The sequence below is a fragment of the Abrus precatorius genome, unplaced genomic scaffold, assembly GCF_003935025.1.
Source record: "Abrus precatorius isolate BTA unplaced genomic scaffold, Abrus_2018 Scaffold8, whole genome shotgun sequence".
In the NCBI taxonomy this organism is placed as follows: domain Eukaryota; kingdom Viridiplantae; phylum Streptophyta; class Magnoliopsida; order Fabales; family Fabaceae; genus Abrus; species Abrus precatorius.
Genome location: NW_020874428.1, coordinates 37,259,887 through 37,283,619, shown reverse-complemented (window position 1 = coordinate 37,283,619; position 23,733 = coordinate 37,259,887). Strand labels below are relative to the sequence as shown.

Sequence of the window (23,733 nt, the reverse complement as noted above, 5' to 3'; positions counted from 1 at the left end):
TTATAATATATGTACAATTATTGCTAATGCATTCATCGATCATGATCAGCAAACGTTACAACTCTTGTCAAAGGCAATGAGATGGACTATTATCTAAAATGGTTTAGACACAGCCATGATCATTTTTGTACTGAAAACAAAAAATAAATGAATAAGACATGAATTAGAAGTCTGTTAGGGCATTTAAATTATGTCTTCACCAGACAAGAAAACATGAATAAATGAATTCCTAGACAACCACCACAAAATTATCAGATTATATAAATGCCATTATTGATTTGAATTAAATTGTCACCACATTTGATTTAGCTAGGTTTCATGCCAGAGTGCCCCTACCCTTTGTCTCAATTAAGATCGTTATCCTTGCTATAACAGTTAATTATTATTCCTCTAGGGAATTTTGTTTTTCAATTAAAGTAAGACAGTTTTTGTTTTCCCTTCTATTTTAGAGGAGCTTTTTCAAGACATGTTTATACAAAAAATCAAATAATTATAAGTAAAACATAAAAATAGTTATACACATTAATCATTTGATGTTTAAATAATGAAATTATATTACTCACAATTGTAAATTTTCTTTATAAATTTAATTTTATTAACAGGGAAAAGAGTAAAAATAAAATATTGAATGTAGTTTATTTTACCTAAATGAAAAAGATTTACAGGGACTCGAGAGAATGTGGAAAAGTTATACGAGTCCCTTCTGAAAACACTAGTGGAAGGCATAACTTTTTGTTGAGTCAAGTACAAGTGCCACGCCAACGATAATGACCCAATTTTTGTTTACTTGTTGAGTTTTTGGAGCCTTACCAGCTGTGGAAGCAGTAGCAGATTGGGGTTTTGGATTTTAGCTAATCATAATTATTTTTTAGATGTGTCATGTGCGTATAACATTAAAAAGTGCCTCATTTGTATGAAATATAATTATCTCAATAATCTCGTGTTCCATTTTCTAGTGAACCACAATCTTCCCTTTTACTACCCAATTCTGCATCGTACGTATCGGGAAATCTTATCATAATACAGTAAAAACTCGCGTTTAACTACTCATACTTGTAATAAATTTTTCTAATAAATTTTACACAGCGATTTTTATAAAGATTATGATATGAATAACAATATTTTAAAAACACAACCCATTTCTACTGTTGAGATGGCATGGTTATGATCGGTTCATTACCGAAACATAAAACTAATGGATGTCACGCCAACCTGTTCAAATTTAAAAGGTGGCGGCAGGTATCACATGGCCATGACCGTGAAGTGTGAACCACTTTTGCCAAGGTAAGTTTCATATCACTTTGTTTTAAATTTATCGACTTAATTCTCATTTTTTTTAATAAAATGTGATTTAGATTAACTTAAATACATGTCTTAATCATACTCAATCATTTAAATAAAATTTATTTAACTTTAAATTAAACTGCTCTGAAAATTATGGTTGTGTGAACTATAATTTTGGGGCATATAGAACAACAACGTTTGATTCTGTTTTCTTCCGTATCTTTTTATTTACCTTTAGAGATATCTTTTGTACACAGAATCAATGAAAGTCGCATATTTCTTCACCCCAACAAGTTATATTACAAATTAAGGTTTGAACAGTATATCAAATTGACGTTGTCGAGAGTACTTAGTAGAATCCTCTCTTGAACATTCCAACTTTAATACTTAATAATCTGTTTTTTGTGTTTGAATCGGAAAAATGATTCATGTTGGGTTCTATTTTTTTTAATTCTCTGTTTCCCAATTTAAGTCGAGAGACTCTGATTCATAGGAAACATAATTAGCAAAATAATTACTCAGGAGGTGTTAATTTGATGATCTCAGGAATCTTTGCGTCATTATATCAAGTGATATCCGTCATACAAATTAGACCACAGTTAAACATTGAATTTAATTTTATAATAATGCTTAGTGGGAAATTATATATAGACTGGATAAGAAACAAACATCTAACATGGATCTAATATGGAAAACATTAGTGGTGTAACTTTATCAAGTTGAATTATTCTTGTCTTTGTGTTATTATGTTTCAACAACTTGAAGAAAATGACAAGCCCTGTATCAAACAATGAGAAGTAGACACAAGCACAAGAAATTTAAGTATTGTGAGCATGAGAAGGACCCCATTATGTGTTGTGTTGAGAAGGCCGTCATCTCCATTGACAGCCAAGTAGCAACTTCAATAGAGAGAGTTTCACTAATCATGCGCAAAAAAACCTTCATAGATAGGGGGCCACATTTGTTTTTTCTTATGGTATTTGCTCAAGTTTCTAAGCCTTCTTTCCCTGCAATCTCCAATAAGACACAACATAGCATGAATCAGCTCATATCTTTGAGGCTCTTGGACCACCTTCCACATAGACCCACCAAATCAAAGGACTTAGTGGAACCTAATATTCTATCTTTCTTGTCCTTTTCCCCTTTTAAAAATACTCCACACTCCTTCCCTTAGTGTCATTTGACTCATTTTGGTTCTTATAAACACTAGTCCTTTTCTTCTTTCTCAATTCTCATCCCTACCCACTCTCTCTACTTTTTTCTTTTCCCCTCACTTTTTGAGAACACACAAGGCCAAAGAGGAGAGAGCTTTGTTGCTCTTTCCATCACATACAAGTCCATATTTTCATCAACCCCAAGTTACACACACACAATGATGCCACTGAAGATGAGTGAGATGTGGACAACAATGGGGTCAACCTTAGCTAGCTTCATGTTTGTCTGGGCGATCATAAGGCAATATTGTCCCTACGAGGTTAGACGTTTTTTTGAGAAGTACACACATACGATCATGGGCTACTTCTACCCTTACATCAGAATATCTTTCCATGAGTTCTTGGGAGACAGGCTCAAGCGTAGTGAGGCCTATGCTGCTGTGGAGGCATACCTTAGTGCCAACACATCAAAGAGTGCAAAGAGGCTCAAAGCTGAGATGGGAAAGGATAGTAGCAACTTGGTGTTGACTATGGATGAGTATGAGAGAGTAACTGATGACTATGAGGGTGTTAAAGTTTGGTGGGTGTCTAGCAAGGTTATGTCACCAACAAGGTCTCCAATGTCTTATTATCAAGAACAAGAGAAAAGGTTCTATAAGCTCACTTTTCACAACAAGTATAGAGAGGTAATAACTGGGTCATATTTGGAGCATGTGATGAGGGAAGGGAAGGAGATTCGTTTGAGGAACAGGCAGAGGAAGTTATACACTAACAGCCCTGGCTACAAGTGGCCAAGTTACAAGCAAACCATGTGGAGCCACATTGTGTTTGAGCACCCTGCCACTTTTGACACAATGGCCTTGGAGCCTGAGAAGAAGAAGGAGATCATCGAGGATTTGGTTACTTTCAGCAAGAGCAAGGATTTCTATGCTAGGATTGGCAAGGCATGGAAGAGGGGTTATCTTCTTTATGGCCCTCCAGGCACTGGTAAGTCCACAATGATTGCTGCAATGGCCAATTTGTTGGCCTATGATGTCTATGACTTGGAGCTCACTGCTGTGAAGGACAACACTGAGCTGAGGAAGCTCTTGATTGAGACAACTAGTAAGTCTATAATTGTTATTGAGGACATCGATTGCTCACTTGATCTTACAGGGCAGAGGAAGAAGAAATCAGATAAGTTATCAGATGATGAGAATGACAAGGATGTCGTTGGAAGGAAAGACAGCAAAGAAGAAGGAAATAGTGGCAGCAAAGTCACACTCTCAGGGCTATTGAATTTCATTGATGGAATATGGTCAGCTTGTGGAGGGGAGAGGTTGATTGTGTTCACAACAAACTATGTGGAGAAGCTTGATCCTGCACTCATTAGAAGGGGAAGAATGGACAAGCATGTTGAGCTTTCCTATTGTAGTTTTGATGGGTTTAAAGTGCTTGCTAATAACTACTTGAAGCTTGAGACTCATCCATTGTTTGACACAATTAAGAGGCTAATGGGGGGGATCAAGATCACTCCAGCTGATGTTGCTGAGAACCTTATGCCCAAGTCTCCACTGGATGATGCTCATAAGTGTCTTTCAAACTTGATTGAAGCACTTGAGGAAGCAGCAGCTGCTACAAAAGCTGAGGAACTGAGACAGAGTAGTCCCATTAAGGAGAATGATGAGGATGTGCAATATAAGAGTTCCATCAAGGAAAATGGTGAACTTTTATGTAATAAAGAAACTGAACAAGCAATGAACCAATGCCAGCGATAGTTCATTATTGATGATCTTGTGTAAAAGAAATTCTGGCACGAGGGTAAATTGTGAGGCACATTTCTCATCATAGTACACATACTTCCAACGCTCTTGTTTAGTTCGGATTGTAATTGAGCATATGAAATCTTTGATTTCCTATTAAAAATCTTCCTTCTTTTGGGATTAATTTTGCACTTCTTTTAGGGAGTTGATAAAATTTATTGTTATGGATAGGTACCTCCCTAATTATTGTTTTTTTCAATTTTGTCTCTCATGAATACTAAACTTTCTGTAACTTTTCATCAATCAATGCATGATGAAGTTTGACTTTCTATAGAAATAAATTTGAAATATTATAATTAATTTTTAAAACTCAACACATTAACTAATTTTAATAACTCTTTAAATATATATAATTCAATTAAAAGGATTTTATTCATAAGATCGGATGGAATATTTAGTTTAGTAAGACAATGTGCTTCGATTACATTGCTATGCAGAATCGGTGATTAATAGTAAATATTACTTCCATCGCTAGTTCGCAATATCCATCATGCAAGTATCATGTATGCATATACTTTTTATTATATTATTTGTATTTTTTAAAAAAATTGCTAAAAAGATTGAAAAGAAAACCTAATATATCTAATTTTTATTTTTAATCAAATTGAAAAACTATCAGTACTTTTATGTGATTGAAATTTATTTTAATCTGAGGTGAATATTTTGTTTAAATTCTTAAATAATCTTTTTAACTGTTTAAATTTGAATTTACTGTTACGATATAAATAAATAAATATAATCACCACTAATTGATTATTGAAGCGATATGCAATCCTAAATAAATTTTCAAAATGATTTTTTCATATATTTTCAAGTGTGTAAATTTTGAGAGAAAAGAAAAACAAATATGATGGATAGCATGAAGAGAAAGAAGAAGATAAAATTTGAGTATTTAAGAAAGAAAAAGAAAATACTCTTTAAATCTCATTTTTTGTATATTAATGCCCCGTTCTTAAAAGAAATTATTGACTACGCAAAATTACTTTGATAACATAATTTCTTTGTAAACATAAAATCCTTATTAAAATTACAATTGTGAATTTATTGAACTATTTAGGTAAGATAACAACAAATGAGTAATTAAATTAAAAAAAATATTTTCTTAATTTTCTAAAATGATAAATATTAAGACAAACTAAAATATCTAAAGTGATGCATAACGAATGAATATTAAATCTAGCAAATAATGACTCTGAGAAATAAAAAAAAAATATTATATTCATCGCCGTAAAAGTTTGTCATATGTCAGAAGAAAATTTTAAATGACAAGTTTTTTGTCCAGGTGACTAAACAAGTCCTTTAATATAGATATGGCTTCAGGTTGTCAACCGAAATGCTCTATCTAATGTGGTAATCACACTAATCAGTATCAAGTTAAAGAAAGAGATAAGTACAGGGCTTAAGAATCTGAAAGCCACATATTTTTAAAGTTACAGTACCTGTTAAACAGCTATTGTACACGGATTGGATGGGCTAAATAACGCCCAACAATTTCTCATTCATTTTGGAGGACCCTTTACTGAAAAAAATGACTACCTAATCTACATGACTCAGTATCATGCTGCTTCTGGTGGCAAATCATGCCCCAAGGCTGCTTTGCTTAGACTATGCCATAGGAAGAGACCTCTTCCTCGGGGGCTTATAACAAAATTTATAGTTCTACTATCATACATATTGGCTTCCCCTCATAGAAACTACCATCCCTGCTCTAAAGCAGAGAGAGAAGCTTCAGTAATCATTGTCTTCATCTTTCATTATCGTGTTAGGACCATCATCAAAACCAGTGCTAGGGGCAAGCTCATTCAAATCAAGAAAACGCCTTTTTCCTGTGCCCTCAACTTCTTCCTGACCAGGACTACTTAATTTTTCAGGAGGCTCGTTTTGCTCATTCTGTTCTACTGCAGGATAAGTAACAGGCTCGTCTACTTTCATTTCCTGATCTTCATCTGAATCTTCACTTTCCATCATGTATTCACCATTCTCACTGGGATCCGAATGATCAGCTGATGTATTGGACTTCTCAGGTTTAACAAACTCTGTTTCTGAATCTGACGCCTCATATTGTCGGTAATTTATGTGGTTTCTAGTTGCCCTCTTACTGCGTCTAAGACCTGATTGAATCTCATCCACAGACCTGAGTTTGGTTTCTCTCCTAGTACGGCCTGGCAACTGTTTAACCTTACGGGGTTTATCACTATCCTCACTGATGCTTAAGGAATCTTCATCATCATCATCATCTTCTTCTTCGTCATCTTCATTGTATTCATCCCACTGATATTCTTCATCTCCTTCAGAGCTACTAGAAGGCCTCCTTTGCTTGCGTTTCTTGAGATATTCTTCATCATATACAGCTTCTCCAACAATATCATCGTCACTGTCAAAGTCTGCCTCATTATCTGATACTGCTTCAACAAACTCTTTATCTAAATACCGCTTAGGTCTCTGTCTTCGTCGACTGCAGATGTTAAAGTGAAACGATTAATGAAAACTAGATAGAAAGCATCTGAACAGATTTGATGGATACAAAAACTACACACCTTCGGTCCATTGAATCAGTTTCATGATCTTCCTCATCATAATCCGAGTCAAGTGATTCTGGAGATGACATGCCAAAATTCAGATGTTCTGTGGCATGCGAAGGACCATATTTACCATTAGTCAAGGCCTCAGGTTTTACTACTGATTCTCTCCTAGGCATAGGTTCTGGAGATGGCTGTTTTCGCCTGAAATCAGAAGAAACAGATATTCATGTCATGAGTATGCAGTACAAGTGAGTATGACTGGCCCATCTCCCACCCCAGAGATATACAAATAACGAAGAGTGAAAGGATATAAGCGCATACTTGGTTACTTTAATTGCCTCATTGATTGATCGATCATAGTCATCTGCAATAACAGTAATGTCAAAAGTTACGTTAGGCTAAAACACAGTGGTTTCTAAGCAGGTGGTAACTTGATTTCAAGTCCAACTACAAATAAAATCAGGTAAAACAATTTGAACAAAGACAAATGCACTGGGCTAGATGTGAGTGTTTTAGAATATGAGAAATGCCAGCAACACATTTTATAACACACTGTTATTAGATTTTATTTTTTTGAAATCACAAAAATCATGTAGATCTCACTTTTAATTTAATCATTTTCACCCATGCTTTTGTAATTTGCCACAAATTTCAATCACTCAGTGTGTTCATAGCACTCATACTTTTGTAGTTTTCACTCATACGTTCGAACCACCAAGCTCATTGTAAATAATTTTTAAAATGGATGCAATTCTAGCTTTTATAGATTGCCAATCTATGAAGTTGCACGTTGCAGAAGAATGTGACACTGGATTTTTTCATTTCCAAAAATGCCTCACTGCAACTAACCACCATCGAGGGGGGATGGCAACCAATGTGATTTGTTTTTTGAATCTTGAACAACCATGATTTAAAAAAGAAAAGGTGGCCGTGGCCCAATGCACAAGTCTACAACCATTGTGGTAATGGAGAGGGTCATATGTACAGCCTTACCCTCATGAGGAGAAGTGTTGTTTCCCTGACTAAAACCAGCAACCAACCACTAAACCACAAGGTAGAAATCTGGACGTTGCACCAAGGCTTTCTTTAAATTACCCAAATACTGAGTAAACAATACAGAATCTAAGATTTTTATTAATAATATCATATCGTGTTGAGACAGACTACTGATCACCAGATAGGAAAAAAATAGGACATTCTTTATCAGATCATTGACTCATTGGATGATCCAAAAATAAATAGCCACCATCAATATTTCCACTACATTATCCCTATAGTAGCACTGATGCGCCCTAACATTGACATTCCCCTACAGGCATAATGTACATATGAGTTAATAGACCAGAGTACGTGCTTCAAGCGCAATTACCAAAACCCAAATTGGGTTGAAATTATAGTATTTAGGTAGAAAAAGGTGGGGAAAAGGATTAAAGATTCTGAATACTATTTTATTATGTTGATGCGTGTTGCAATCACCTGTTACAAAATACTGATTCAAAGGTTCTATATATCTTAAAAATTAGGTCAAGTACTAGTATATAATTACTAAAACATGCCCAACAAGTTGCCTAATACAATAAATTATTAATCTTAATTAAATAAGGAAACAACTCCTAATATTGCTTTCTCAATATATTCTAAAGATCATGTAAGACACTAAAACATTCAAAGATGCAATCAAGATTTTTGTGAGTTATTTTTTAGGTATTCTTCTAACATTTATACAAGAGGAGTGCAGACTAACAGACAAGCTCCAGCTGTTAAATAATAATTCAAACCAATTAGTAATGTTGGCATCAACTACCAATAACATGAAAACATTGGCTCCAGTTACAATTAAACTTTCTTGCTCTTACCAAAAGTATAGGTAACAGGTTTCCTGTCTCGAAGAGAACGCCCAGGACCAATCCCATCAACAACCAAGTAATTATCAAGAAGAAGAGCTTCTCTGTGTTGCTTTTTCAGTAACCTCTCCTTTTTCTGTTCCAACACACAAATCAATTTGGTATCAGTTAAAAACACAGTTAAGTTCCTTCAAGGACCATAAATCATGATTACAAAAAAAAAAGCACAGAATTTGAGTTTAATTATCCAAACACCAATTCTTCTCAAATTTCTCAACCTAGTATAGAGTACCTTATGAACTTTCTCAATTTCAGGAAGCATGTCCATCTTCACCTTTTTCCCCACAGAAGCCTCTGTTCTGTTTTTACTAGAGAAAAGCTTCTCCTGTGTGAGCAGATGAAAGAATTTATTAAATTCCTTACACAGCTCAATGTAAAGAACAAGACATAAATCATAAAAAAAGCAGGGGAAGTTTTTTATTCTTAACTTACAGAGAATATAAAAAGAAAAATAAGGGAGAATCCAATCATCTGGATAAAGTTTTACTATGAAATAACATTGACCAAACAACAAATCATCAAACAATTGAATGAGAAAATTGCTTCCACGTTAAACATCTGATATCATAACATAATTGAGAGAGAAACTTCAACCCCTCTGGTTTACATCGCCAGTTAAGATTGCAGTAATTCTAAATCAATATAGGTTAAACAACAAACGTTTATATTGTTTACTTGTGAGATCAAACAACTAACTTTTTGAACCTACATAGCAGAGCTACAAAGAGATCTTGGGACTTTGAAGAACTATCCACAACATTCTGAAGAAGACTATGCCTATCTGTGTGTAAGAACTGCTAAAAACAATAGTATCCATTAAAAAATGGGAAAAAAAAGTGTATTGACTAGGGAATTTATTAAATTAAAGAAAATCCTCACAGAATTTTCGGAAGTCAAACTTTATCACTTCATATGTTTGCTTCTTCAGTATTATTCTCAATGTCTTTTCCCCTCACAGAAATCAAACAGTATAATTTTTCCTTATTTGTGCATGTGTAACCTCACCTAATGGGACAAGGTTCAGCGGTTGTTTTTATTATGCATGTGTATCCTGATGGGTGTGTTGTCATTTTTCTTCTAGTTGTTTATTTCTACCCACTTTAGTAAATTTCTCTTTCTGATATAATAGAGTTTACTTAAAATTCCAATGGATAATGTGAGCCCATGAACATTAAATAATGGTTTTATTTGGTAAAATAAAACAATAATATAAAAATCAATAAAATCTGCAAGAAATAAGAATCTTTAGTAATTTTAATCATGAAAGCTTCCATCAATTTATAATTAGATTCTGATAAATAATTTGTGAGCCTAATGTATTCATAATTTGAGGACAAAATTTGGATTTCCAATGCAGTTACAGTTTTGTACTTCCAAAAAGTTTGCTTAGAATATAAGTTTGAGTTTCTAATCATTGTAAAGGTAGAACTGTATTGCAGTTTCCAATATAACAGCACTATTATATAATTTACTTTTTAGCTTATTAAGTGATTGAATATCTCAATCAGAAATCTGTGTTAAATGATAACTCATTAAAATGAACATAGATCAACAGCTTTAGCAACTTACAGAAACATCTTGAAATTCATCAAAATTAGTAGCAACAGCTTCCCACTGGAATGATGTACTAGAAATAACCTGGGAACCTCTTGCTTTCCCTTTCTTCATTTGGATCACTTCAGTTTTCCTTATTTCTCGATACAACCTATGACCAATAATGGGGTCATCTTCATACCTGCACTAGTCAAATTTCAAATGAATAAAACCACAAACAGACTTAAATGAATAATACTTTCTAATGTAATGTAACATTTTAAATTGACCTTGATGACATGAAAACAAAAGTATATTACCAATAATAAATTCCATGTGAATCACCTCCAATACGCTCTTTACGGAATGTTGAAAGTTGAACACCATGTTTGATTGAGTTATCAATATAACTTCGGATATCTTCTTGCTGCAAAATATTACTCAAATTTGATCATCATGTCACTGGTACAATAGAGAAAGGGGTAACCAAAGTAAAACCATTTGGGAATTATGGATGCACCCAGTGGGTTGGGTTTTGATATAGAGGTCTCAGCTTCCCTGACACCTCTTATACCCCCCACAAAAAAAGATCTTAGGAGAACAAGTGTGTTTAGATTAGCTGTGAAAAAAGATTATTTACTAATTGATGATAAATATAAATGATTATGAGATGAAATAAGTTTTATGTTTGGATATGTTAGATGAAAATTGATTTTTGCATAATCATTGGATTGCCTGAAAAATCACTATGTTGTAAAATTATTAAAAAAAAAAGGTATGAAGTCATTTGTAGTAGTTAGTTAATTAGTTTTATATTTAAAATAATAAATTGTTGGGAATAAAAAGGGAAAACAAAAGTTAACTAGAAAATACACTGTCAGCTTACAGTTATAAGCTCCAAAATTTGTTTCCTTGGTTGAGATTTTATCTGAGATTATAATCTAAATTACCCAAGCACATTTGAACAGTAACACCAACAGCATTTCTCCGTCAATCAGATTATAAACTTTGAAAAATATTGCTTCTGAAGTTCCAAACATGCTTTGAGGAGACCTAATCAGATATAGATGTCATTGGCCCTTAAAAAAGTAAAATAAAGCATGGCTATACATCTATGTGGATTGTAATATATCACATGATAATAGATTGATGCTAATTATAATTTATAACAACTTTGTTAAATGCAGAAGCATAAAGGACTGGTTTATGTGAAAGATACAAGGAGCATGACAAAATAAGCTGAAACAGGGGACCTATGCTTGTGCATATAACATAACAGCATTTATTTAGGTGCCCAGCATGAATGGACTGTGTACAAATTCATCCATTAAGATTCAAGTTAACATCAAGCAGAGGGACCTCATCCTAAGATACCAAAGTTAACCTGTTTAAGATAGAAAGATATAGATAGATGAATATTAAAAGATAAAAATACCTCAACACGAATGTCACATAATGCTTTTAAGATGACAACACGGACCCCTGGATCAAGTGATTTATATACTTCAATTTCCGCCCTGCCACATTAGCATAACCTGAGACTTGAGAAATACAAAGATTAACATCTAAGGATACAAAAAATTGCATGAAGATTTACCCATGTGAAGCAACGATTGGAAGATTCCCATCGGCAACCTGCATTTGAATTCCGTCCCCTTATTAGCTCTAGAAATTGTAAATATACATTCTCATAAAAAATCAGCTTGCTGATTAAAAGTGTCTTATTACCCAATGCCACCAATCTCTCAATTTCCTGCATAATACTGTTATCCAAGTATCACGTGTGAGTGCCATCCGGGTGATAGGAGGGATTGCCTATCAAAATGTTTAATAAATATTATTATCAGACCAATAGCAGCTCTGCAAATAAATGGAGATGAAAGTACTGCTTTTCTAAGAAATAGACCTTGAGAAAGATCATTGCAGCAGAACTTCAGCTTACACCACATCTTAAAAGTTCAAATACATACCTAGTTACCTAACCATCCCCTCAGAAGAGATTAATGCAAGATTGATATTATTATAATACTCAAATCAAAAACAAAATTTACATAAACATAAGTTCAAGTACTCCCACTGCATTGATTCATGACTCATTAGATCAGTGACCAGTTGAATATCCTGCCTCTAATAAAAACAGTTTTCCTATTGAAGCATAGGAACTTCAATTAAGAGCTAAATCTCCAAACCTTTCACTGCATACTTTCCTCACAATAGATGAATCTTCTATGGAACTATAGTTCAAGTCAGAAAACTTTTAGTAATAATTAGGTATGAAGAAGACTCCTCTAACCAAAGGTTCAATAGTTCTTCGAAGTTGGTCTTTCCTTCTTGTAATTCACTCACAGTGATGCATAACCCCTTCTATAAACTGTGTAAGTAATTGATATCCTTAGAATTGATTTGCATCCAGAACATTCGGAACAGGACCAGAGTCAACCCATGTATATACACAGACAAAGCTTTAAAACTCATGCAGACTGCTTTACAGCTTGTAGCCATTTAATACAGCAAACATAAATATTTTGTTCTTAAAAGTGAATAAACAAACTTTAAGGTTACATTCCACTCCTCAGCAGGGAAATGGGCCTTTAGATCAGCATATTACAACCCGCACATATCCTAATTTAACACCCATGGGGATGAAAGGAAAATGCAAGTTCATATTTGTTTTTTAGCAAGTAAATAAAGCCTTCTCATACTAGTAATAAAAACCTCAAATCCAGTACCTGCTATCTAATTACAAATCTCTGTCAAACATGCAATTCAGTCACAAACAATTATGTCCAAACTCCATCTCATAATATTATACAAAAATGCTAACTAACGCCCTTAGGGCACTGGTTAAGAAATCCAAAAAGGAAAGTTTTTATTAAATATACTATTAAATCCACACTGTGATTTGTAATGTATTCTCACTTTGATTTCTAATTTAAAAAAAAAAACTTCCTATTTTTAGCAAGACCCATATTATATTTATTGAATTCATTGTTAGGTCACCAATCATAACATAATTAGAAACTAAAAAATTGCAAGCCTTCGGTTATAATAATTCCTTCCATCAAATCCGGAATTACAGAAGCCTACTACCCCATTGAATAAAGACTCAGCCCAAGTCCAAGCCTACGACCACATTCATAGAAGAAAGATAAAATAGCAAGAACATGAAGAAAGGACGAACCTTAAGCAGAGGCATATGTATGTGAAACAAAGTATCGTTGGGTATAAGAAGCGCTGTCTCCAACTCTTCAGCAGAGAATTCTAATGAGATATTCAAAAGAGGCCTAAACAACTGCGACAACGCACAACCCTTCAAAATACAGAAAAAGCAATCCAAACACAAAAACCAAAGCTTCAAAGCTCACATGCAAGAAATTCAGCGCCGAAGCGAATTCCCACATGCACCGCAGCTTCCACCGCGCCAACTGCGACGCCGAGGGCGGCTCCACAAGCGCCGTCACGATCTTGCTGCATTGCGAAGGCGGAGGCGGCGGCGATTTCTCCTTCTTCGCCGCCGGCAAAGTTGAATGGAGTCGTGAGGCGGCGCGAATGGTGCACGCGCGGGGCGGGCGGTTGCTCCGGGTGACAGGAGGAGGAGGAGCTCCGGCTGTTTCCTCCTTGGAATAGGAGATGTGGTTTTGGGGATTGGGTTCCGACGACGGCGAGGATGGTTGGGCGGGAACCGGAGAGGGGGATCCGTGGGACATGGTGAGAGAGATCAAATGAGGGTTTAGGGAAGTTATGGTGGGATTACATGTAGAGGATCGTGGGTTAGCATTGAACTGTAGACAGAGAGAGAAGAAAAATGAAAAAAAGAAGAGAGAGAGAGAGAGAAGGGGGGGGGGAAGGACCAAAGGGTCCAATCCGAACCTCAAACGGAAAGGTGTGTGTATACACTATACACTATGCTATGAGGTATTGTTCATGTGACTGCAAAACTTTGGGAGAGAGAGAGGGAGAGAGAGAAGAGAGAGAGAGAGAGAGAGAGAGAGAGAGAGAGAGTGATGAGTGATGGAGAGGAAGAGGGGACAATAGCAATAGCTGCAATTTGGTGTGTGAAAGTTGGATTTGCTTTCACTTTCGGTCAATTGGTGAAAAAAATCTACCACTTCTTTTTTCTTCACCTTTTGGGTTAGACTGGTAATTTAATTAAGTGCCTGTTCCTCATGACTCATGAGTCAAACACGAATTTATATTTGCTTTGAAAAAAAATAGTGACAACTTCTGATATTATTTTAGTGAGGAAAAAAATAAAATTAGGTTTTTTTTAGTTATCCTTGACTCTTACCCTGTTTCTCTTGTAATACTTCAGATCTGTAACAGTGTGTTTGGTTTTGTTTTAAATTTTTTATCCAAGTTAAAAGAGGGTAGTTTTGAATTTAATCAAAAGCTTGAACCAATATAAATCCACAAATAAAGAAAAAAATAGTTTTTTTTGGGGAGGGGAGTCAACTTTTGTGTTTTCTATGGCAATAAGGTCCTCATTAGTAGTATACTCATTGATCCTTTTTTTAAAAAAAATGGGCCATTGATTTATGTTTTTGTATTGGCTCTATAATTATATTAAGATTTTAAACATGGGCACGATGTAAAGCTTGAGGGTCTTTGCAGTAATAGCTCAGTAATAAGAGCTAGCAAAATATATCCATCAAAGACAGTGATCCAATCCTGTTTTTAAGCCAATTTTCACATCTCCTCCCCTAATTTATATTTCCAACGATTAAAAAGAAAAGAGCTTAAGTGACCTTTGTTAATAATACATTAATATGCGACTTTATTATTTAACACTAATTTAAAATTTTTGTCATTTGTTTAATTATCTTAGCAACTCTTTGTTTAATTCGACATAAGCTAGTAATTACTAACTAAAATTGCAGAGGCTGAAGAATTTCGAAAATATGGATTTATTTCCCCTTTTCGGCATAAAAAAGGAAGACAAGAGATGCATTTTTGTAAATCCGCTGCTGGAATAAAAGTTTAAAACCGGATTCAGAAAGAAAACAAGTTGAATTCCCTTTTTGCTGAAAGAGAAGTGAATAACAGAAAAATACGTATATAGATTGTAATGTGTTATATAAATGTTTGAGTAAATTCAACTAATTGTAAGTAAATGTGTTTATTTGAAGTACATGTTTGAAGCATGTAAAGGAGTTGTTAAGCATAAGTTTAATAATTGCAGAACTACTGTACTGGGTTTCATCTGTGCATGTGGGGCATTATCTGCTCATCATCATGCATATTGGCAAAGTTAGATTCGCTTATGTATTATGTTAATCATTACTGGAAATATTAGAAAAAGAAAATATAAATAACCATTATAATCTTGGGAAGATCATGTTTTATTTTCAGGAATATTTTATATATATATATATATAATTTAAAAATTATATATATAATTTTATTTCCACCCCATTAGTATATTAAATTTAAATTAATTTTTAATATAACAAAAAAAGTCTTTGATAAGACTAAAATTTAAATATTTTAATTAACTTTTAAAAATTAATACATTAATTATTTTTAACAATTTATTTTAATCCATGCGATTCAGTTTAAAAGGTCATGTTAAGAAGACAGAAAGGAGAAGGTACTTTGTCTTCATTAGTTAACAATACTCTTTCCTTCTCTAACTCAAGACAGCAATAATGTAGCAAGTTAAGCAAGAAACTTCTTGTTGGCAATCCTTATTCATTTGTTTACTTTAAAATTTGTGTTTTCCCTTAATTATTTTTCATGTCACTGATTTGGTTGATTTTGGAGAAAGCTTAGCTTCCTACAGTAGTAAGTTGAAGCCAAGTTCATTCTTGTGAGGACTACAAGAATAAAAGTTGAAACTAAAGTCAAGAAACTGGAAAAGAAACACTCATTAAAGCTATGGCCAGAGGTACTAACCTATTCAATGAATTGGATCAAGCCAAATTTCTGTTTCTCAATATGTGACACAGTTTGACTAGGTCGATCTTGGCAAGATTCTCGTAGGGTCACTGTACAAATAAGTCCAAAGTATATTGGCTTGAATCAAGAAATTCTTTTCTTATGTATTTACCTTTGTAATAATTTTTTGTTAAAATGTTACGAAATCATTTGTTAATTTTCTACCCATGGACCATTTCTTTTTTAAAATATACTTCATTATTTTCTACCACAATTTTCTCTTTCATTTTCAAATAATTTTGTCCTAAATAAATTTTAAGGTTCTGATTGGTTCTGCCTCCACGAATTTTAGAGTCAACTTCTCAAGAATTAAAAACAAAACTTCGCGAATTTTAGGTCATGTTTGGAGAAAAAATTAATGGAGTCCGATTTATACTAAATCAACATATAAGATTAATTAGATACACACTTCAAAATACAACAAGTAGAATGAGATTTTGTTGTCGTTAAAAGAAAACTCCTATTTCTAGTCAATACACCTAACATGCGTTGTAACTCGTAATGACAAATAGAACATCGTTAATTTTATGATTTTAAATTTTGTTTCATTGATTCACGAAAAAAATAGCATACATCAAGAAGACAAAAAGAAACAGATAAAAATATGAGAATTCTAGTATTTAGGTAAAATAAAATTGATAAAGAGACTAATTTTATGTGTATTTAAAAATAGAGAAACTTTATACATTGAGATTCATGTATAAATATATAATGGATTTTTTTTTATAAAATTTATCGTACATTTGTAAAAAAAAAAAATTCAATTATTAGAGCTTATTTGTTTTCTCTTTTTAAATAGAATTTTTAGTTTTTAAAATTAAAAATAAAAAAACTTATTTGTTAATGTAAGTTTTAAAAATTATTTATAAAAATTAATTTTTATTTTCAGCTTTTAAAATTAAAAAAAGAATTGCTATTTAGGTGTTTTTGTTTTTTTTTTTTTTTTTAAACTAACAAAAATTTAACTAAATATAATTTTAAAACTAAATTATCAAACAAGATTTATTTTATTTTATTTTTCTAAACACAGTTTTATAAAATTATTTTAAAATATAATTTTTAAAAATTAAAAATTAAAACTAAATCAAACAAACCTTTAGTCTTTCATTTGCATACTTAATACACCATTTTCTTTCCTGGATTTAGCTTCACGATTTAACTTATCAACTTGTACTATTTTTAAACACAAAGTCCTAAATGTATTATTTTTTATGTTAACTCGAATTCTTGTAACAATAATAATAGCGTTTCAACATAATTTAATTAAGTATTTTTTAAATATTTTTATGTGAGAATTTAATGTAAATTTTGATAATAAAATTTATTAAAATAAATTAAAAATTATTTAAAGAATGTATACTAAAAAATGACTACAATGAATTAAAAATTATAATAATTACACGTTGTTATAATTTTTTATTAATTCCTCAAAATGCTCCTAATATCTTTTTTTAGTATTTGATGAGAATGATGGGCTTGGGGTACTAAATGCAGGATCCCATTATGCAATATCTGTCATTCTGTTAGAGAGAGTATTAATAATTCGATTCTTAGGTATTACGCAGTTTAAATGGCTTTTTTTTTTTTTTTTTATCATTCCTTCCGTCCAATATCATATCTTTAAGTATTTTATTTTATTAAAATTGAGGATAAATAGTTAATAATAATAAAATTTTATTAAAAAATATATTTATTATATTTTATAATTTAATACAATAATTATATTTTTTTTATAAAAAAATTTTATTTCTGAATGTTTAACAAAACTTTATTTTAAAACATTTAGTATTTCAAAAAAAAGAAAATATTAATTATTTTTTAATAATACCTTATTTATTAATGATTTAATAAATTCAAAAGAATATCACCTTTTTATTTTATTTTCCGTTTTAAATGTTTTTATAAAATAGTAAAAACAATAGAAATAGTTTGATTAATTTTTGTACAGATTTTTAAAATAAAAAAAATTAAATATCTGAACAGTATGAATGATTGGTATTCATTAGTGAATGAATTGAAATACTGATTCTCAAGACATCAATTGATAAAAGGAATTCAGTGTCAGGTTGACTAGTGTTCCTTTGCAGTGGGTTGTCAATTCCATTCTTTTAAGCTCATTCTAACTCTACAAGTAATTGCTAGTGCAGCTGTGCCAAGCGGTCCAAAATTATGCCATGTCAATACTGACACATGTATCAACATTGCTCATTTATTGGCACACACCACACCAACTGCCGATAATGTACCCTTCACTTCCATGGTGGTGTAACAGTTCAATTGCTCAGTTCAATGATATCTTTCCATTTCAACAATTATAATAATTGGACTACACTATATGGTACAGTAAGACCTGAGCATGAAACTTTAAATGCTGCCCACGAACCTCGTGATTATTGATCAAAGTTAACATTTATGCTTCATCCAAGATTGAGTGTGGGATATAGCCAATTACCAATCGTAAGTAGCATAACCTATATTAAAGAAAAATATATTATATAATGATTTCGTGCATTTAGATTTTTCGTGTGGATAAAATCATAGATGTATCAATTGAGTTCCGAATCATAACTTTTGAGTAAAAGTGAATAAAGTCGGGTTTTCATTGTACCAAACTATAATCCAATCATGCTAGATAATCCAACTCTATCAAGCACTACAATCTGTGGTCTCATCAAATGGAGAGGATATAAGAGGAACGAAAATAAACAATAAAATTGGAATCTCATATTTTTGATACACTTACCTTTTATATTAATTAATTAATCATACAATAGAAAAGAAAAAATAGGAGAAAAAACTAGAGAAGAAAAAAAATGTGAGTTATAAACATTCTCTTCAATTATCTACACGCAGTGTGCAAAGATCATAGTACGTTGTCAAGTACTACATAAAACCCATCAAAAGCAAGAAGAAAGATGAAAGGTGGAGAAACATATATCCAGAAAAGTAACTCCAATGGGTTGCATGAGATGGAGAAGGAGAAGGAGAAGGAGGAGTAGTGGTTGTTGCCTTTTCCAGTGAGCAAGTGTAGCTGCAGCGACTTGGAGGAACAACTCGATAAACACCAGCACTTGTAAGAACATAAACATCTTTTTTGTTGTCTTCACCAAATGAATAGATGTAACCCAGAGCTGGAAGGGAACTTCCAGGTACATTGTCACATTGGATAGGAGAATCATGGGCACAATTGAAGGGTATTTTGTTAGAGCTGAAATTTCCACTGTTTTCTGGCTCTTCAATGCCTGCCCATACTGCACCTGCATAAAGATCCGCATACAAGTACCTGGAATACAATTAAATGCATTAATATCACTAAATGTTATAATTTTTAATAAAAATTTATGTTGTCTAATGTTTCACATATTAAAAAATGATCATATTATATATATTATTAATTTTGTTAATGTCAACTCTTTAAATTAAGTTTAAGCATAAAAAATACTGCATTTTAATTAAAATAATAATAATATTTATTGGTTACAGATATAAAAGAGTAACAAATAATTCCGTTCTCAATATAAGCTTTCTACTTAATTGTAAGTGTAATAAAAATGTATAATTATTTTTATCTATTCACTTTTATCCTTATTATATATATACATGTATTATAAAAGTAAACCATTAAAAACAGAGAGGTTCAAAAAACATTTCTCTAAAACGAGGATTAATGAGAAACAATTGATAACATTGCACACGTGGGTGCAATTTGTTCTCATGCAAGAGTTTATGCACCATGAGGAATGTTCAGTAAACAAAAAATCTTGTTTAATAAGTTAGAATTTGATGCATTTATGAAAAACAGTTGAAGGGCCAGAGGGAAAAGAGAGAGCATGTGTACCTTCCATACATGCAAGGATCAGTCTTGGATCGATAGACATATCCACCAGTGATGGATGCTGATCCTTCATTCTTGTTCACTTCAGAATGGTTGTATCCCAATATTGGGGGAATTGGATTTATGGAATTGAGGGAGGTATTGCCTCCAGGTGATTCTGTGGGAATGAATGGATAGGTTCCCTCATAAACACGCCAGCCATAGTTTCCATCCTTTGTGATGAGATCCACCTCCTCATAAAGATCCTGCAAATCATTTATGTAACTAGGAGTTCCCACTTAAAATATTTATTTCTGGTAAGTTCTCAGTTTTCATGATGTAGTCACACTGCAAACAGGACTATTGTTTACCTTGCTGTACTATTCTTATTTTGTATTCAAAGTAGTTTATGATTAAAATATTATTGAAGGAGTTTTCCAAAGACTGAAAATTAAGCAAATTAAAACATGCACTTAATAATAGAAAGATATGCTTGAAGTATATTTAGGAGTCAAGACTAGTGCATATGACTTTTGTTTGTTCAGTTGTCTCCAGGAGCAAGGAATCCAAATTTTAAGAAACTCTGAAGTTTCTTTCCCTTTCTTAGCTAGTTAAATTGCAGATTGCGTAACGGTTCTATATTATATAAATCTACTAATTTAGTACCTTAAGATTTATTTTAGGATAAGCATTGACAAACCTGTCCAACGTCTCCACAAAAAAAGTAGGAAGGTCTTTCTGAGTCAAAGCTGCATCGCCATGGATTTCTTAATCCCAAGGCCCATATTTCAGGCTGCAAACCTTTATCCTCACTGAATGGATTATCCTTAGGAATGGAGTAGCTACCCCAGAGGCCAAGTTTGTTAATTTCTGATGCACCTGAAGATTCATGATAGATGTCATTCTCAAGATTGAAAGAGAGAAGGGGGGGGGGGGGGGGGGGGGGAGGAGGGATGATAATTAGTACTCAATAAACATACAATGATTTAAACTGCACATTTTCTTTTAAGCATACTAGATTCTATATGAACCCCCTCGTTTACATAGCCATCAATTGATCAATATTTTAAATGTCACCACATCAGTCATTAAGATGTATTACTCACTTGGAATGTTGTCTATATCAAGCCTCATAATTTTTCCAAGCAATGATTTCTTGTTCTGGGCAAAATTGTATGGATCCCCAGAACCTCCTCCATCTCCCATCATGAAGTATAAATATCCATCATTAGGTCCAAAGAGTATCTGACCTCCATGTTGAGATGTAAATGGGAGGCCCATGGTAAATATCCTTCTTACCTCTGTTGGTTTAGCACTTGTTGCCTGAAAAATCAAGAATATTGAAGTTATATCCATTCAATTCAACTCATTATAGAAACTACTATTTTCTTGTGTGTAGAGATGTGTACCAAGGATGGTTGAGATGCAGAGCCATTGGCAGTATATTCTGCGATAACAGTTTGATATTGACATGGTTGAGCACCATTATCATTAGGTAGCTTTGATGGATCACAATTAACATCTGAATTACAAGAACATATTCCATCACATCCTGACCACTTATTTTTGTCACAGTTAAATGAAGCAAAGAATCGACCATTGTTTGCAAAGTTAGGATGAAAAGCCATGCCCATCATTCCAAATTGAGTGTCAAAATAAACTTGATCAGTTAGATCAACAAAGGGATTTGGTACATCAAGCTCCAATTGTCCTCCTGATCCCTCATCCGGAATAGTGGCCAACCAAACCTTACCCATTTGACTAGAGAAGAATGCACGGTTAGAGCCATCAGGATGAGCAACCATGTTGAGATAAGACCCATTTCCAATTTTCTCAAGGCACAAACCATGAGGGGGGCTAATAGGAGTCTCAGTGTCATTCAGTACAATAGGTTTACCCTCAAAGCACACTGATTCATTATTTGAGGCTCCACCAAATGCATTACAAAAATCTGTTTTGGATTGCCATAATTCAGTTAGCTTGGTTGCATTGGTTTTAACTGGTGTGCCTCCTCCTTGACTTTGTAATGAAGGGGAAAATGGTGAGTTCATTATTGACACAGTTTGACATGTATCCCATACTTCAGAGCAGAAGTCTTGTACTGCTGCCTTTGACTGAGTAGAATTTGGTGGAATAGCCGAATTGCAAAGCACGGGAACTGATCTGGGATTGGATTGAACTGTAAATAGCTCTGCTGAAAAAGGGTCACATTTCTACAAAGAAAGAAAGTTAGCCATGACAGGAAAGCAGCATGCAGGGTAAAACTTATGGATTGAATTTGAAATGTGAAATAGCGGTTAGTGGTTACTATTAGAGATATCAATTAGCCACTTTACAAGACAAGGAAATTCCTCAACCCTACTCAATGTACCATTACAGCTTCAAAAAGGTATAGCCATTAGTGTCCATTTTTTTCGCATAAAAATGTTTATTTTACAGGAAAATTGTTAGTGAGTGAATACCCATTTTAGTATTTGAAATTATAAGGGTTCATCAGTTTAGTCCTTCGTGTTTTAAAAATCATTCATTTTATTTTTTGTAAAATCAAGAATTAAAATGATTGATATTTACAATTTGACCACTGGTATTTAGTCAACCATGCAGACCTTGCCTTATGTTGTTGTTTCAAGCAAGCTAAACTACTTGACATCATATCAAAACCATAAATAACTCATTCGCCAAACCTACGGGAGAGACAAAGAAGAGGGGGAAAAAAACACATTTTTATTCCTTTTTTTTAGTCCTTTTCATTATATACGGTTTTGGGGAAAAAACAAAAAACACAGAACCTTACCGCACAAAGTATTGATTTCAAAAGCGAGGCACAGGCAGTATCAGATATATTCATCAGCTGGAACCGCTTCTGTAACAGTGCATCTTCTGTGGAATTGCAACACGTGCTTCCATTGTAAGGACAAAATCTGAGTGTGGTATTGAGGGTAAAGGGTGCTCTTACACCAAAAAGAAAATATGCACAACTATAAAGAAAAACTGAGTGTACAAAACTCAAAAAAAAAAAAAAAATGACAAACGAAGAAATTATAGACTGACTTGAATCAACACATAGAGGAAGTGCAGTTGAAGAATCCAAAAGAAGGAAGAAACAACAAAACAAGAAGCTGATGGAAAGAAAACCCTTCATGACACCAAACCAGAATATCAGCTCACATGCATCTCACTCTGTATTCACAAGAAAACTAGTTCCTAAAGTGTTGAACTATCTGTCTGTTTTGCCAACAAATCTGTTTGAGTGTCTCTTGAACATGATCTCCTCTCTCTGTTTCCACTTTTTTAATGAATGTGTCACTTTCAGTCAGAGGGGGTGTCCCTTCACTAGTTGAAGATGCATTGAGGCACGAAGTGGGTGATGTATATTTGACTTTTTGATCAATTAATACTTAAATTACGAGAGATGGTTATGAGAAACTCAGCATCTAGAAAACCAAGTGGGTGGGATTTTCCTTGTAAATAAAGACTGGGTCATACAAGATCTATGTAAAATATATGTGTTTGGTGTTCGTGGGTAGCATTAATTGCACTCTTATTTTATCTGAGTGATAAACTAGAACCCATAACCAGTTGAAGCGAAGAGCATCTTCATGTTCCTCCTTATTCTATTTGGTTAAGTCCACTTGGGATTACCACTTGTCGGAAAAATAAAATAAAATAAGGAAGAGGAGAGAGAAAACCATCGACAACAAAGATATGATGAGTGATATGTAAGTTGAATCCAGAAAAGGAAATCATCATTGGATAAAAACACAGTTCATCATCACATGCTCGTCG

General features: G+C 33.2%; 3 protein-coding genes across 6 annotated transcripts; 1 reads left to right on the top strand and 2 right to left on the bottom strand.

The window, feature by feature from the left end:
- Positions 1-2,656: 2,656 nt before the first annotated feature.
- Positions 2,657-4,195, top strand: LOC113848089 (AAA-ATPase ASD, mitochondrial-like). The gene has a single exon (XM_027477474.1). The coding sequence runs from the start codon at positions 2,657-2,659 to the stop codon at positions 4,193-4,195; it is 1,539 nt and encodes a 512-aa protein (XP_027333275.1).
- Positions 4,196-5,448: 1,253 nt separating this feature from the next.
- On the bottom strand, positions 5,449-14,209 carry LOC113846551 (DDT domain-containing protein DDR4-like). 3 transcript variants are annotated; one of them, XM_027474961.1, is made up of 12 exons: positions 13,565-14,209; positions 13,381-13,491; positions 11,928-12,014; positions 11,797-11,834; positions 11,635-11,716; positions 10,520-10,626; positions 10,236-10,401; positions 8,899-8,991; positions 8,619-8,742; positions 7,084-7,126; positions 6,778-6,963; positions 5,449-6,695 (listed from the first exon to the last, which is right to left on the bottom strand). In XM_027474961.1, the coding sequence occupies exons 1-12, from the start codon at positions 13,904-13,906 to the stop codon at positions 5,969-5,971; spliced, it is 2,106 nt and encodes a 701-aa protein (XP_027330762.1). In that variant the 5' UTR covers positions 13,907-14,209; the 3' UTR covers positions 5,449-5,968. The 3 variants fall into 3 exon arrangements, with proteins under 3 accessions (XP_027330762.1, XP_027330763.1, XP_027330761.1); XM_027474962.1 differs by having other exon boundaries at positions 5,449-6,705; positions 6,773-6,963; positions 13,565-14,144; XM_027474960.1 differs by having other exon boundaries at positions 5,449-6,698; positions 13,565-14,144.
- Positions 14,210-19,016: 4,807 nt separating this feature from the next.
- LOC113846553 (HIPL1 protein-like) lies at positions 19,017-23,139 on the bottom strand. Of its 2 annotated transcripts, none has more exons than XM_027474963.1 (7): positions 22,999-23,139; positions 22,742-22,899; positions 21,357-22,160; positions 21,054-21,270; positions 20,648-20,826; positions 19,972-20,213; positions 19,017-19,416 (listed from the first exon to the last, which is right to left on the bottom strand). In XM_027474963.1, exons 1-7 carry the CDS (start codon positions 23,087-23,089, stop codon positions 19,017-19,019), a joined length of 2,091 nt encoding a protein of 696 aa, XP_027330764.1. In that variant the 5' UTR covers positions 23,090-23,139. The 2 variants fall into 2 exon arrangements, with proteins under 2 accessions (XP_027330764.1, XP_027330765.1); XM_027474964.1 differs by having other exon boundaries at positions 22,742-22,898; positions 22,995-23,089.
- Positions 23,140-23,733: the final 594 nt, after the last annotated feature.